Source organism: Chiloscyllium plagiosum, unplaced genomic scaffold (genome assembly GCF_037043375.1).
Source record: "Chiloscyllium plagiosum isolate Xiang-an unplaced genomic scaffold, Cpla_swu_hap1 HiC_scaffold_5, whole genome shotgun sequence".
NCBI lineage: Eukaryota > Metazoa > Chordata > Chondrichthyes > Orectolobiformes > Hemiscylliidae > Chiloscyllium > Chiloscyllium plagiosum.
This window is the reverse complement of record NW_028270143.1, coordinates 30,194,365-30,211,031: the sequence shown is the minus strand read 5'-3', so window position 1 is coordinate 30,211,031 and position 16,667 is coordinate 30,194,365. Positions and strand designations below refer to the sequence as shown.

The following is a 16,667-nucleotide window of genomic DNA, read 5'->3' as shown; positions in this document are numbered from 1 at the left end:
GCCTTTAGTATGTGGTTAAAAGGAGGAGTAATGTTCTAACCTGCACAGTGAATTTCTTTAGAATCATCAGATAAACCCTCTTCTCTGTTGTAAGTTCCTATTCCAGTTAGAATTGGATTGTTCTGCTGCTTTAGGATAGAAAGAGGCCATTTAGCCCATTACAGAACCTCTGACTCTTTGAAAGATCATTCCTATTTGCACTTCTCCCCATCTTTTTACATAACCAGAACTGCTTTCTTTTCAGACATGGATCCAGTTTTCTTCTGAGAGTTATTTCAGGATCTCTTCCACCATAACTCTCATTATAATCTTGTTTTATGTCATTACTGATTATACCTTTAAAATATGTCCTCTTGGTACAGACTGTTGGAAGGTTTTTCTTTACACTTGTCAAAATGCTTCAAGATTTAGAATATGGATAAATGCGAAGTACTGCATTTTTATATAACAAACAAAGGTAGGGCTTATATAATTAATGGTGGGGTCTTGGTTAGCATTGCAGAATAGCGGGATCTAGGAGTGCAGACACATAATTCTTTGAAGTTTGCATCACATATAGACAAGGTGGTTTAAAAACATTTGGCATGCTTACCTTCATTACTCAATCCTTTGAATATAGGAGTTGGGAAGTCATGTTGAGGTTTATAAAGGACATTGCTGAGATCTCTTCTGGAATACTGTGTCCAATTCTGGTCACCCAGTTATAGGAAGGATATTATCAAGGTGGAGAGGGTTCAGGAGAGATTTACCAGGATGTTGCCAGGTATGCAAGGTTTGAGTTATAAAGAAAGGCTGGGACTTTTCTCATTGTCTCTCAACCTCCTATGTTCCAATCTGAAACAAGTTTATAAAATGATGAGAGTTGTAGATAGTTAATGGTAATTGGCTTTTCAGTAGGATGGGGGATTTTAAGAGTAGGGGACATATTGTTAAGGTGAGAGTAGAGAGATTTTTTTTTAAAAAAAGTTAGAGGCAATTTTTTTTATATACAGAGGGTAGTTCGTATGTGGAATGAACTTCCTGGGGAAGTGGTGGATGCGGGTATAATTATAACATTGAAAAACATTTGGATAGATACATGAATAGGAAAATTTGAGGAATATGGGCTAGGAACAGGCAGGTAGGACTACTTTAGTTTGGAATTGCTTGGCATTGACTGGTTGGACCAACGGGTCTGTTTCCATGTGAGATGATTCTGTGATCTTTCTCCAATCTAGCCATAACCTTCTCTTTTTTTCGGCCTCTTAAAAACTGAAATCTCTTCATTCTTGATGTCACTGCAGTATATTTCCTTGCACCTTCTCCTTAGGCTTCAACATCCTTATTAAGCATGGTGCCCAACATTTGGCTACAACATTCCAGCTGGGACCTAAATATAACTTTGATTTTCTACTTTATGCCTGTATGGATACAGCGAAGCATCCTGCCTGCCTTTTTATCAGCTTTAAGCTTTTGGTAGAGTGTCTGAAATTCTTTTAAGTGATGATCAGTAGTAACAGCATAAACTAATGTTTAATTTATTATGTCTTTCACAGGTGGACAGAACTTGCTGCTATGCTGGAGGCTAGGAAGAACCATGGATTAGTTTTTGTAAATGATAGAATCTATGCTGTTGGAGGACAAAACGGACTCGGTATGGTTCTTTATTTGTATCCCCTGTATTAAGATGTATCTCAGACCTAGTGCTGAAAATTTGAAATGCTTATGGTATTATCTAGTTATGAAGTCTTTGAGCTCCAAGGACAATTCTAACATGAAGGTTTTTGCATATAGCGTCTTTAAGTGCCTGTACCTACCAGTCAAAAGCCAGCTGCTTAAGACATTTAAATTCCAGGCATGTCTTGTCAGGCCATTTTTAGATGGTGCAGAACTTTGCTGATATGACCCTTGCACTATTGGGTACACACTTAAAATAAACACAGAAAATGCTGGAGAAACTCAGCAGTTCTGGCAGCAAATGTGAAGAGAGAAACAGTTAGTATTTCAAGTTCGGTATGATTGTTCGACAGAACTAATCAAGTCAGTTCTGGAGCATGTATTCAGTATTATTGCTAAATGTTGTCAGTGCCCATAGCCTTTGCAGCATTTCTGGGACTGTTAGATGAAAAACAATGGATGTCCTTTTGATTTATCAGTGTTCTGATGTTTCTTTCCAATTAAGATTGTCACTGGGCACTCCCTCTTTCTTGAGAGAGAGTTCTCAGCCTGTATACAGTGCTTCATACCTAGTTTCATTCTCTCCTCTTTGCCAAAAGTAGCTGCTTAAAATACAAGCTTATTTTTGAATTCTGTCTGTGACAGTAATATTTTTAGGTTTGTTCGTTGCAGTTGAGGTTCAGCTGCGTCACATTCCCCTAAAGCTGCAAATCAGAACCAACTGTAACAACAGTGGCTGCGCCTCAAAAGTACCTCCTTGTAAATAGAGCATGAAAAGCACTACATATATGCATGCCTTTTTTTTTCTTTTACAATTGTTGTTTGGCAGGCATGAAAATGATGATTGTTTGGCTAACTGAAAAGAAAATAGTTGAAGTGGGATAGTCAACTAAAATTGATAGAAAAGAAAGATAGTCAGTCATCAATTTGAAAGCAATGTTTTTCCTTCCGCTTGTTAATAAAAGTTGGTAGTCCTTCACAACACAATTTACTGATTATTTTGCGTTTCCGTGTAGATTTTTCCAGCTGAAGTACTATGCATCATTCTCTAAGATTTCCATATCAGCCAATAAGCTTTGCTTTAATATTTATAATACATTTTAATGTGTCCTCAAAATTAGTCCTTGCTTTGGTTTTGTGCTCTTTGCTCACTCCTTTGAACAGAACATATGTCTGATGCTCAGCATTTTGCATCATTCACTTACTCCTTTGCAGATATCACGAACTGCCCTTTAGTATGTTTTTATTGTATCCTGCTGTGCCACAGGAGATTGGAAACTTGATTCTTTATCCCTTTCCTATCTGAGAATTGGCTAGTGGAGTTTGTCCAACATTTCTTCTTAAGAAAACTTGCCCATTCCAAGGTGTTAGTCCAGTAAACTTTCTCTGATCTTCATACAAAATATTTGCAGCCTTCCTTAAATAAGGAAATGACTGCTGTGCAGAGCACTCCAAATGTGGTCACATCAGTGTTTGTATAATTGAAGCATAAGTACTTTTGTATTCAAATTCCCTCGCAATTAACAATAATATTCTATTAGCTCTCCTAATTTCTTGCTGTACCCATTTACTAACCTTTTGTGATACATACACTAAGACATATAGATACTTCTGCAGAGCTCTGAAATCTATCTCCATTTAGATAACCTGATTTTCATTCTTCTGCTAAAATGGAATAGTTGACATTTTTCCATCATAGTCTATCTACGAGACGATTTTGCTCTCTACAGTCTTTTGTAGCCTCCTTGTGTTCTCTCCACAAGTTTTTGACTACTTTTATGCTATCAGCAAATTTGGTAATGGTACCTTTAATATCTTCATCCAAGTCATTTACATAAACTGTCAAAAGTAAAGGTCCCAGCACTGTTCCAGGTGGAATATCACTCGTTACATCTTGTCAACCAGAAAATGAATCATTTATGTCTACATTCTGTTTCACGTTAGCTAACCACATTCTATCCATGACAATATTTTATCCTTACACCATTAGTGTGAATGTTAATCATCCGTATCTCAGTTTTAGTGCCTGCTTAATTTACACATCAATTTCTTTGTTTTTCCAGCAGCTGTAACATATGATTGAGGAAGATTTCAAACCTGGCTGAGCACCTTTTAAATTAAAATCAATACCCAACACATCATCTGCTTTTTCATGAATGTGACACTACAAGTCACTTTATCCTCCCACCTAATGATAATCTGTGTCCAGATTTGCATTTTACAACAATGTTAACAATGATAGTTTGTGAATGTTATTTTTCAGTATTTTGTCCTGTACTAAACATTTAGCAGGACAAATACATGTTAAGGGAGAATGTGTGTCCAACAATGGTTTTAATACATCAAAATATTACAAGGAACTTCACAGTTTGGAATCCTATCTAAATAGTAGGGAAAATAAGAGGTGACTGAAGACATTGAAAATGTAGGTTATAATAACGCTTTTAAGTATGAAAGAAGCACGATGCTGGTCACAGTTCCAAAAATGTGGAAAGAAGACTGAAGGCTGCCAAGGCTCCACCCTGCTCAATTCCACTGCATTTCTGCTTAATCCTCTACCAGAATCCTGCAGCCTTCCAAATTAGGTCCAGAGTCCCATGTACCTCATACGTGTGCAAGAAAAACACACTTATCCCCACCATTCAGAGAATCAATTCTGTGGCTATCAAACTTGATGTCTTAAGGTCTGTCTAGCACACAAGGGAAGGAATAATATAAAATAAGCCAGAAAAGAAAATGGTTGTATTGAAACTGTGAAAACCGAATGCGTGAAATATAATGAAGTATAAAACTTCTGGTTCATCGGAGGAATATTTGTAAATTTTTTTTTCTCCTGTTGCACTCTGGTAAAGGAACATCACTTAGTATTTTTGAGGTGAGAATTGTATTATGAAAGGGTACATAAAATGCTGGTCTAAATTAAGTTTAAGTATTGTTAATTTAGTATCGAGCAAGAAAATTAATCAGTTTCTTTTGTTCTTGCAGGTGGTCTGGATTCCATAGAATATTATGATATTAAAATGAATGATTGGAAAATGGTGTCAACAATGCCCTGGAAAGGGGTAACAGTTAAATGTGCGGCAGTAGGCCCCATAATCTATGTCTTGGCTGGTTTCCAAGGTGTAGGCCGCTTGGGTCACATTTTGGAGTATAACACTGAGACTGACAAATGGACAACTAATTCTAAGGTCCGTGCTTTCCCTGTAACCAGTTGTCTTATCTGTGTTGTGGACACTTGCGGTGCAAATGAAGAAAAAGTCGAAACTTGAAGTAATTGAAGCTGCAGAATAATGTATGTTCTGTCCATTTTGTGCTGACTTAAACTGGTATTTCAAGAGCTTTCTAACTCCAAAGCCCTTTGAGATGTCTTGGAGATGATGATATTTGGAATTATTTTGACAGTTATTTAAGAAAAAGGCTGCATTACAGAATTTTTGTTTTAGAAATTGTTGGGAGTATTTGGATATTTATGGGACTTGGTATAGAAAGAAATTTTGTATCTTATTTTTAATTTTAACAAATTAGAAATTACTGTTGTCGGTATTAGTAAAGAAATAAGGTGTTTTTCAGACATCAAATCATAGAATGTAACAGCACAGGAACAGACCATTTAGCCTATCAAGTCTGCAAGAGTGATTTCTCCATACAAGTCACCAAGTTAATCTGTAGCAGTTCATTTCCATTTACTACTTTTTGTTTTAGCAAATTATCTTCTTCATTTTGCACAGCATTTATAGAAAATGTTTCAATAACATTCTTCTGGACACTATTCAAAAGTAGCTATGAACTTATTTAAATGGGTTAACATCTCTGCTAAAATGGCACAAAGGAATGGTATATAAGACAGTCGTACTAGAAACTGGAAACAATAAAAGCAATAAAATGCAGATGCAAGAGGTTTGAAATTAAAACAAATGCTACATAAACTCAGCAGCATCTGTGGTGAGAGAATCAAAGTTAATGTTTTGAATCCTAAGATTCCTCTGCTGAACTGGAAGAATCTCTCCACAGATCCTGTCAGACCTGCTGAGTATCTCCAGCACATTATTGTTGCCAATTGGAAAAACAACTTTAATGTTATAGACTCCTCTAGATAAACAAGGATTTTCCATTGACATTTTGAAGAAAACTGTTCAAAATGTGCATATTGAATGTTGAAAGTTATTTTGTATGGTGAGAATGTACATTGTAACCAGACTGTGTACAAGTGTTAATTTTAGTTATGTACTGAAAAGGAGAATGTGGCGCTCTCATAGAAAAAATATATAGAGAGCTGTGTACCAAATCTGTACATGATTGTTGTCACATACATTGAGATACAGTTAAAAATGTTGTTTTGGGAGGTACATTGAAAAGTCTGATAACAGTGGGGAAGAAGCTGTTCTCAAATCTCTTTGTACGTATTCAAACTTTTACATCTTCTGCCCAACAGAAGAGGGTGGAAGAGACTATAACTGGGGTGGGAGGGGTCTTTGATTATGTTGGTTGCTTTCCCGAGGTAGTGGGAAGTATAGATTGAGTCAATGGATGGAAGGCTAGTTTGCGTGATGGGCTGTGTTCACAACTCTGTAGTTTCTTGTGGTCTTGGGAAGAGCAGTTGCCATACCATGCTGTGATGCTTCAAGATAGGATATGATAAATATTGAAGCTATCTAGGTGACATATCCACAATTGGCATAATTTTGATTGTGTGAAAGGTGAGGATCTAAATTGAATTTATAATCTTTAATATTTTTTCAACTTGTATTAATTTTCCTAAATCCTAGAAGAGACTGTCATACAGTCCTGTGATGTTGTATTCAGTTGTCTTTTGCAGCACTGTCATTACTACCATTCTCATTCAATGGACTTAATGCATTATGCTTCATTTACATGGTTTACATTTGTCTAGTTAACTGACAATTCCATTGCCCATTCCATGAGGTTTGGTTTCAAAATCCAGTGAAAAGTCATGAAAGTCCCCTCTTTATCTGCCACAAATATTAACTGAACTGAGCTTGGGTGATTTTGAATCCCAAACTTTGTGTACAATTTTAAGACATATAGAGGCATTCAGTCTGTACATCAACCTAAAATGCTTATTTAATTGAGATAGTAAAATTTTCATTTTCACTGCATTATCTTTATTGAATCTCAATGGCATTTTTAGAAAGTCTATAATGTGAGTGTAACTAAGTTGCATTACTTAATATTTTTAATTAAGAAACTCACTAATACTGATATTCTGCCATTATAATTCATTAAATACATTTTTCAACCTTTAAAACTGAATTGAATAATATTTCTGCAGCCTCAGTATGGTTGCTGTTTTTGTATGGGTATCCCAGTAACCTAACCCCACCAGTAGCGAGTGGACTAGTGCCTTTCAATCTAACCTGGCCTCAGACCTCATCTGAAGTATATTATAAAGTTTTGGGCACAGACTCTCAGGAAATATAAATTGGCTTTGGAGTAGGTACAGTATAGATTCACCAGAATATTAGAGTTGAAATGGTTAATTTATTAAGATAGATTGATCTAAGTTAGTTGTTTTAAAATGATAGTGGGAAATTGCAGAACAAAGGTGCATTTAAATTCGTGATTTATTTAAGAGATTAAATCAGAAAGCAGTTTTCTACGCAAGTAGTAGAAATTTAAATTATTATTCTTCCAAGATATTGGGCATGCTATATAAATTAAATATCTCAAGAATATCAATAAAATTTTACTCGGCAGATGTTTAAGGACTGTGGAACAAAGACCAGAAAATGGAATTGAGTTATAGATCAGACATGATGTAATAGAATGGTAAATTAGCATCAAGTGGCTGAATGGCATTATTAGAGTACCCTTCTGTTGAATGAGACTTTTTTTTAAACAGAATTATTCTGATTTTTCTTGATGTTAGTAAATTACTTTATTGGTATGTAAGAACTGTTTAAACTAACATCTTGTATTTCAGTGCCAAGCATCTCTTGCCCTATTTACACCACCAAGTACTTAGATCCTAAGTTATCTTTTAGCTTCAGCACTTGAAGGAGAACAAGCAATGGAAGGTAAATGCCAGTTCCTAAAAACTATTTAGGAGTAATAGCAATATACTTAGTCTCAAATGATTAGGGAGATTATTCCTTGGGAGATGTTAGTATTTATAATTCCATTTTTCTCCCTTTCAAGTCTTCTCCAGCATATAGTTATGTTAACTATGGTATTCAATATCAACACTGTACAACATTAGCTCAATTTAAATGGTTTAAAGATATTCAGTATGTGAAAATTGGAAATATACACTTATACAAAAGCAATGCTTTACAGATTCTGGATGTAATAGTAATAAGACTAGAATGCAGCAGGACAGACAACATGTTTTGGAGAGAGATTATTTCTCATCAGTCCTTCAAATATTTTCTCTTAAATTTACTTCTTTTGTCTCATGTTCAGCTAATTAGCTATTGTGAAGCAGATTCAGTTCTCTCTCTCAGAAATGTGAATTGATTTTCTGTCTCATTTAACCAGTTTATGGGAAAAAAAAATCAGGTGAGTTCCTGATGACGAGGAATTTTTGTAGAAAACCTGAATCTGATAGTCACATAACTTGTTAAACATATATTCATTAAAAACTCTGAATGTTGTCTAAAACATTGATTTAGAATGGATCCAAGTGATTACTCCATATTAAAGACAGGTTATTCAATTGTGCCTCTGGATTTGAAGAATATGTCTTCCAAAGTTTTAAATGCTTTTACCTCAGAAGAAATTCTAGAACAAACCATAAAATGTTTACTTTTAGCCTATTGTAGTTTCAGTTCATTTGAGTTTTTATCCTGTGGTTTACCATTGTCCATTGTGTTTTGTATCATTCATTACAGTCCTGCAACATTTCTTCAGGTAATTAGCAGGACAGTCTGTTGCTTTGGATTAGGACACTAGGAGCTTTGGCATAGGTTTTGGGTAGCTTCATACAATTGTTGATTTTTCCACTAGCCTATTCAAAGTGCCTTGCAAAGATGCATGGCTAAGATTGGAGCATGCCCTGTAGATATCAAATATGGACCTGTACTTTATATTCAGTATTTTAAAAAAATGGGGCAAGAAAGTTTTATTTTGCTTTTAAAGAAAGTATTTTAATTTCGTGTAATCGGGACATTTTTTTCTATAAGGTGATGTTTTTGTTGCAGTCACAATATTGGCATTTGTATGGGCATTAGTATGAATTGATTATGGTATATAGGTCAACCTTTGAAACCTCAAAAAACTCCTTCCAAAAGTCGAGGTCACCTTATATGCCAGCTATAAATGTTAGGATTCTTCACTGAAAACTATCTTTGGTTTTCATTCATTTTGCTGGAGGACCCATTTTGGTTCGTCATTTGTCATTTGTAGTATACTCTCTGTGATTGTGTTTTAAATGCCCACACACTGACTCTTGGTAACATGGTCCATGTACTCATTTTTGAGGTGAGTAAGTATGCATTATTGAAGGGAAAATTGCAAGTACAGTACTTCGGAGAAAAGGGGATTGACCTATACACAGAGCATATGCCTAAACATGACAACTAGGTTGTTCCATATGCCATGTCCTATGATACCTTAAGGGAAAGTTGAGGTCATGTGTGTATCAGTTCTCTGTATTGGAAATACCTGATTAATTTGATCTAATTTACTTGAGGCAAATTTATGGTTTGTTCTCAATCACAATAGTAATTTATCAACTAGAAGTAAGTTAGTTTCTAATGTTAAAATGTTCCTTTGGTACAGTGCACCTTAATTAAAATTATCTTGTATGTAATTCAGTTGCTTTAATAAACCAGTTTTATTTTTAAATTACATTCTGCTTCATGTTAGTTTTGTTGACTCACCTGTCTAATTGACAATATCCAATAATGTTTTCTTAGCTGTTCTGAGGGAAGGTCACTAGACTGAAACTGAGTTCTCTTCACAAATGCTGACTGACCTGCTGAGCTTCTCCACCAATTTCTGTTTTTATTTCTGATTTCCAGCATCTGCTGTTCTTTCGGTTTTTATCCCAGCAGGTCTGGCAGTATCTGTGGAGAGGAAGCAAAATCAGTGTTTTGGATCTAGTGATTCTTCAGAACTGATTGGAGTTGGGAAAAGGTGGTTTCTAGCATCCACAGTTCTTTATTATTCAATAATTTGTGACTTTTCAGTTGTCAGAACAATACAATATACCCTACGAATGGCAGTTCCTGACCTGAGAGTCACAACTGTTAAGGCCAGACACTGGTCAAAGGTCTTCAGTTTGTTACAATTTCAAATGGATTAGGCCCAATTGGTTATGTTTCCAGGTGAGAAGTGATGAACTGGCTCCCTTTCTTGACTCAACTTGACTCAACTGACCCTCAGTAGGTCACAACAAGGTTAATTTTAAAAGGATCCTTCTCCTCCTGGATAGATTTTCATACCCCAAAAGATTTCATAAGGAACAATTTAAACAGGTCTTTGAGTTAAAATAATTATTCACTATTACGTACTAAAACATGAGAAAACTCTATTTGTACACATATTAGAAATGCGAGGTGAGTCTCAGAAGTAAAAAAAAATCATTTAATCTTTGGGTTGCCTGTGATAAATGGATTTTGAAATGTTGCAGCCATAAAGAAGGATGGTGATTGATTAATTGGAGACTCTAGTTCTAGTTAGCTGAAAGGAGTTTGTCCAATTTCCTTCCACAGTGACTTTGTTGACTTGCTCTCAGAAAGAGAGACTTTTTAGCTGCACGCGTGGAGTGTTTAGTGGATCTTTTCAGTTGTGTACCATCATAGCAGACAGTGAAACACAAGTACCAAGGTAGTGCACAAGCATGTCTAACACCAGACATACCTAGTTTCGCAGTGTATCTTCTAATCACCTTGTGTATTCTTGGAAGGATAAAACACACGTCTTTCATCCAGAAATGCCTATCTTTCAACTCATACCATGTCCGCAGTTAGGGACATAACCCACAGGTTTTCTGCTGAGAAGGCACAATTAGCTCCTTATCGTCTCTAGCCACAGGACATCGCATTTCAGTTGTTTGTCTTTGTTTTGAAGTGTTGCTGTCTGAAGTTCCCTTGACTCTGTTCAGGTGTGATATCCTTTGCTTCCTCTCAGGACAGTGTAATCTGCACAAGGATGTGATCTTCCGTAATTACACTGGCCCCACTCCACACCTCTTCCTCCGCTACATTGATGACTGCATTGGCGCCACCTCGTGCTCCCATGAGGAGGTTGAGCAATTCATCAACTACACCAACACATTCCACCCTGACCTTAAATTTACCTGGACCATTTCTGACACCTCCCTCCCCTTCCTGGACCTCTCCATCTCCATTATTGACGACCGACTTGACACTGACATTTTTAACAAACCCACCGACTCCCACAGCTATCTGGATTACACCTCTTCCCACCCTACCTCTTGCAAAAATGCTATCCCGTATTCCCAATTCCTCCGCCTCCACCGGATCTGCTCCCAGGAGGACCAGTTCCACCACAGAACACACCAGATGGCCTCCTTCTTTAGAGACCGCAATTTCCCTTCCCACGTGGTTAAAGATGCTCTCCAACACATCTCGTCTACATCCCTCACCTCCGCCCTCAGACCCCAACCCTCCAACCGTAACAAGGACAGAACGCCCCTGGTGCTCACCTTCCACCTTACCAACCTTCGCATAAACCAAATCATCCGCCGACATTTCCGCCACCTCCAAACAGACCCCACCACGAAAGATATATTTCCCTCCCCACCCCTTTCCGCCTTCCGCAAAGACCGTTCCCTCCGTGACTACCTGGTCAGGTCCACGCCCCCCTACAACCCACCCTCTCATTCTGGCACTTTCCCCTGCCACCGCAGGAACTGTAAAATCTGCGCCCGCACCTCCTCCCTCACGTCTATCCAATGCCCTAAAGGAGCCTTCCACACCCATCAAAGTTTTACTTGCACATCCACTAATATCATTTATTGTATCCGTTGCTCCTGATGCGGTCTCCTCTACATTGGGGAGACTGGGCGCCTCCTAGCAGAGCGCTTTAGGGAACATCTCCGGGACACCCGCACCAATCAACCACACCGTCCCGTGGCCCAACATTTCAACTCTCCCTCCCACTCTACCGAGGACATGGAGGTCCTGGGCCTCCTTCACCGCCGCTCCCTCACCACCAGACGCTTGGAGGAAGAACGCCTCATCTTCCGCCTTGGAACACTTCAACCCCAGGGCATCAATGTGGACTTCAACAGTTTCCTCATTTCCCCTTCCCCCACATCACCCTAGTTCTAAACTTGCAGCTCAGCACTGTCCCCGTGACTTGTCCTACCTGCCTATATCCTTTTCCACCTATCCACTCCACCCTCTCCTCCCTGACCTATCACCTTTACCCCCTCCCCCACTCACACATTGTACTCTATGCTACTTTCTCCCTACCCCACCCTCCTCTAGCTTATCTCTCCACGCTCCAGGCTCACTGCCTTTATTCCTGATGAAGGGCTTTTGCCCGAAACGTCGATTTCAAAGCTCCTTGGATGCTGCCTGAACTGCTGTGCTCTTCCAGCACCACTAATCCAGAATCTGGTTTCCAGCATCTGCAGTCATTGTTTTTACCACAAGAATGTTACAGACAGGCATTGAATTTACATACTCGTCATTTTTGGCTTGTACATCTCTTTTTAAACAAAAAACCCGCTCGGCATTCTTAAAATTTCAATACATCCATGAGTAATTCTGGCTTAAGATCCGTTTTCACAAGCTCCAATAAGATCAGAGTGTGAGTTTATAGAATTGCAAGCTGCCTTTTCTCCCGGCAGGAATACTGCCTTTTCTCCAGGCAGCAATACTGACTGTGGGAGGAGGCTACTCAATCTAAAGATATGAAAGGACAGCCCTGAGTCCCATTGGCTAAGCTCCGCTAAATAGTAAGGGTCAGATAGCGAGGCCAAAGCACTACTTAAACTCAGATAATCTTTTAGCAGCAAGTGCTGAGCAGGCCTGTGATGTTTATGTGCTGACTGGTTACAGATAGAGACTGGCAAATATGAGTGATGGATAGTGGGCAGGGGAATATGTATGGATGTTGTTTATGTTAGAATGCATTTAATAAAGTCCCACATAAGAGACTGTTAACAGAAGTAGAAGCCCATGGAAGTAAGGGCAAAACACTGGCATGGTTGTGAAATAGATTAAGTGGCATGCAACAAGAAGTATGGATAATGGGTCAGTACTGAAAATGGCTGGATGTGACAAGTGTGGTCCCACAAGGATGTGTTAGGGCTTCAGTTATTCATTATTTATTAACAACTGAGAGAATGGCACAAAAAGTCACATTCAAATATGCTGATGACACAAAGTTTGGCAGCATTGCAGACAGTGTTGATGAAAACAAAATTACAAAGGGATATTGAGAGAGTGGATAAATGGGCAAAACTGGCAGATGGTTTTCAAAGTTAGCAACTGTGAAGTTATCCATTTTGGACCGATCAAGTATAGATAAAGGTATTTTCTAGATGATATGAAGTTAAATACAGTGTATGTCCAAAGAGACTTGAAGGTTCAGGTACACTGATCTTTGAAGTGCCATGTACAGGTACAGAAAGTAATCAAGAAAGCTACTGGAATGCTGAGCCTTGTATCTAGAGGATTGCGAAAAACTATGCTGCAGCTATTCAAAATCGTGGTTAGACCCCACTTGGGAGTGCAGTCAGTTCTGCTATAACGTGATAGTTGCATTCTTGTGCAACCTTGTGTTGTAAGAAAATGCAGCACCATTTAAACTAAAAGGGCCAGAATTGCGTCATAACCAATACACACTTTAAAAGTCTGTACTCCAGATAGTGTCCCCCAATTGGTCAGTTGTGTTATAGTGAGTTTACATTAACAAAACTTGTGTTTGAGCATAATGATCTGTATTGTGAACAGACCTGGGCAACACACCTTCGAAAGGATTGCAGGTTTGCAAGAATGATATATGGACTTCCAAGGTTAAGTTATGAGGAGAGATTATACAAATTAGACCTATGTTCTCTTGTAATTTAGAAGATGAAAGGTGATCTGATCGAAGTCTTCAAGATATTAACAGGAGAAGACATGGTAAGTCAAGATAAACTATTTCCACTGGTTGGAGATACTAGAACTAGGCGGCGTAGTCAAAAAAATTAGGCCCAGACCATTCAAGAAATGTTAGGAAACACTTTTACACAGGATGCTAGAGTCTGGAACACTCTTCCACAAACAGTATTTGATGCTAGGTCAGTTGCTGATTTTTAAATCTGAGAAAGCAAGACTTTTTGATCAGCATAGATACTTAGGCATATGGGCAAAGGTAGGCATAAAGGCAAAGGCAGGTATATGGAGTTAGCTCACAGATGAGTCATGATCTCATTGAACGAATGGGAGAACACACTCCTATAGAAGAATACAGTGTAGAACAGGCCCTTCAGTCCTCGATGTTGCATCGACCTATGAACTATTCTCAGCTTGTCCCCTGACACTATCCCAAAGTCATCCATGTGCTTATCTAAGGATTGTTTAAATCTCCTTAATGTGGCTGAGTTGACTACATTAGCAGGAAGGGCCTTCCACGTCTTTATCACTCTCTGTAAAGAACCTGCCTCTGACATCTGTCTTAAATCTATCACCCCTCAATTTGTAGTTATGCCCCCTCGTACATGCTGACATCATCATCCTAGGAAAAAGACTTTCACTGTCTACCCAATCTAATCCTCTGATCATCTTGTATGTCTCTATCAAATCCCCTCTTAGCCGCTTTCTTGCCAATGAGAACAGGTTCAAGTTTCTCAGCCTTTCCTCATAAGACCTTCCCTCCAGACCAGGCAACATCCTGGTAAATCTCCTCTGCACCTTTTCGAATGCTTCCACATCCTTCCCGAAATATGGGGACCAGAACTGTACACAATATTCCAAGTGTGGCCGCACCAGCGTTTTGTATAGTTGCAGCATGATATTGCAGCCCCTGAACACAATCCCTCTACAAATGAAACCTAACAGTGTATGCCTTCTTAACAGCACTATCCACGTGGGTGGCAACTTTCAGGGATCTATGTACATGGACTCCAAGATCCCTCTGCACATCCACACTACCAAGAATCTTTCCATCAACCCAGTACACTGCCTTCCTGTTATTCTTCCCAAAATGCATCACCTGACATTTAGCTGCATTGAACTTCATTTGCCACCTCTCAGCCCAATTCTGCAGTTTATCCAAGTCCCCCCGCAACCTGTAACATTCTTCCACACTGTCCACTACTCCACTGACTTTAGTGTCGTCTGCAAATCTACTAATCCATCAACCTATGCCTGTGTCTAAGCCATTTATAAAAATGACAAACAGCAGTGGTCCCAAAACATCCTTTTGGCACACCATTAGTAACCGGACTCCAGGCTGAATATTTTCTATCAACCACCACTCGCTACCTTCTTTCAGAGAGCCAGTTTCTAATCCAAACTGCTAAATCACCTTCCATTCAATGCCTCTGCATTTTCTCCAACAGCCTACCATGTGGAACCTTATCAAAGGCTTTACTGAAGTCTATATATACCACGTCAATTGCCCTACCCTCATCTAAATGTTTGGTCACCTTCTCAAAAAACTCAATGAAGTTTGTGAGACACGACCTGCCCTTGACGAAACCACGTTGACTATCTGAAATCAAATTGTTGCTTGCAAGATGATTATAAATCTTATCTCTTATAATCCTTTCCAAAATCTTTTCTATAACAGAAGTAAGGCGCACTGGTCTATAATTACCTGGGTCATCTCTACTGCCCTTCTTGAACAAGGGCACAACATTTGCAATCCTCCAGTCCTCTATCTACTGGTTTGGTACCAATGATGACTCAAATATCAAAGCCAAAGGCTCTGCTATCTCCTCCCTAGCTTCCCAGAGAATCCTCTTATAAATCCCATCCGGCCCAGGGGACCCGTCTACATTCACTCCTAGAATTGATAACACCTGTTCGTAACTAACCTCTATCCTTTCTAGTCTAAAATCTTGTACCTCATTCTTCTCCTCTACAATATTCTCCTTTTTCTTAGTGAAAACTGATGAGAAATGTTCATTTAGCACCTCTCCAATCTCCACAGGGTCCACACTCAACTTCCCACTTCTGTCTTTGATTGGCCCTTTTCCTACCCTAACCATCCTTTTTATTCCTCACATACCTATAGAGAGCTTTCGGGTTCTCCTTTATTCTATTTGCTAAAGACTGCTTGTGTCTTCTCTTTGCTCTTAACTCTTTTTTTTTAAAATCCATCCTGCCTGATCTGTAACGTTCTATCAACACATAAGCCTCCTTCTTCTTCATAACAAGAGATGCAATTTCTGTTGTAAACCACAGTTCCCTTACCTTATCACTTCCTCCCTGCCTGACAGGGACATACCTATCAAGGACACGCAATATCTGTTCCTTAAACCAGCTCCACATTTCCATTGTCTGCATCCCCTGCATTTTGCTACCCCATTCTATGCATCCTAATTCTTGCCTAATCGCATTATAATTGCCCTTGCCCAATCAATAACTCTTGACCTGTGGCAAATACCTATCCCTTTCCATCACTAAACTAAATGTAACTGAATTATGGTCACTCTCTCCAAAGTGCTCACCTACAACTAAATCAAACACCTGGCCTGGTTCATTACCAAGCACCAGATCCAGGGTGACCTCCCCTCTTTTGGCCCTTCGACATACTGAAACCGTCCTGTACACATTGGACAAAAACTGATCCATCTGACATACTAGAGTTATAGGATTCCAGTCAATGCTGGGGAAGTTAAAGTCCCCCATAATGACCACCCTATTCCTTTCACTCCTACTCAGAATGATTTTGCTAATCCTCTCTTCCACCTCCTGACAAGTTCAGAATGCAGGCTAAGCCAGGAAGATGGTATCAAATTTAAGTACTTCTGTTCCAATTTGCCTGTTGTAGAGGCTCTTTATTCCAGATTTGCAACTCTACATTACAGGCAATTACACGACTAGTGTAAATGGGGGAAGAGGGCAGATTAGTGTGTGGAGGAAACA

General features: G+C 38.8%; 1 protein-coding gene across 1 annotated transcript in view; it reads left to right on the top strand.

Annotated features, from left to right (window-relative positions):
* Nucleotides 1-8,822, top strand: part of klhl7 (kelch-like family member 7) — a 46,883-nt gene extending 38,061 nt beyond the window's left edge. Inside the window, exons 10-11 of the mRNA XM_043689754.2 lie at nt 1,536-1,633; nt 4,642-8,822. Of these exons, the coding sequence (XP_043545689.1) occupies nt 1,536-1,633; nt 4,642-4,925 (382 nt within the window). The 3' untranslated portion in view covers nt 4,926-8,822. The remainder of the gene's footprint in view (nt 1-1,535; nt 1,634-4,641) is intronic.
* Nucleotides 8,823-16,667: the final 7,845 nt, after the last annotated feature.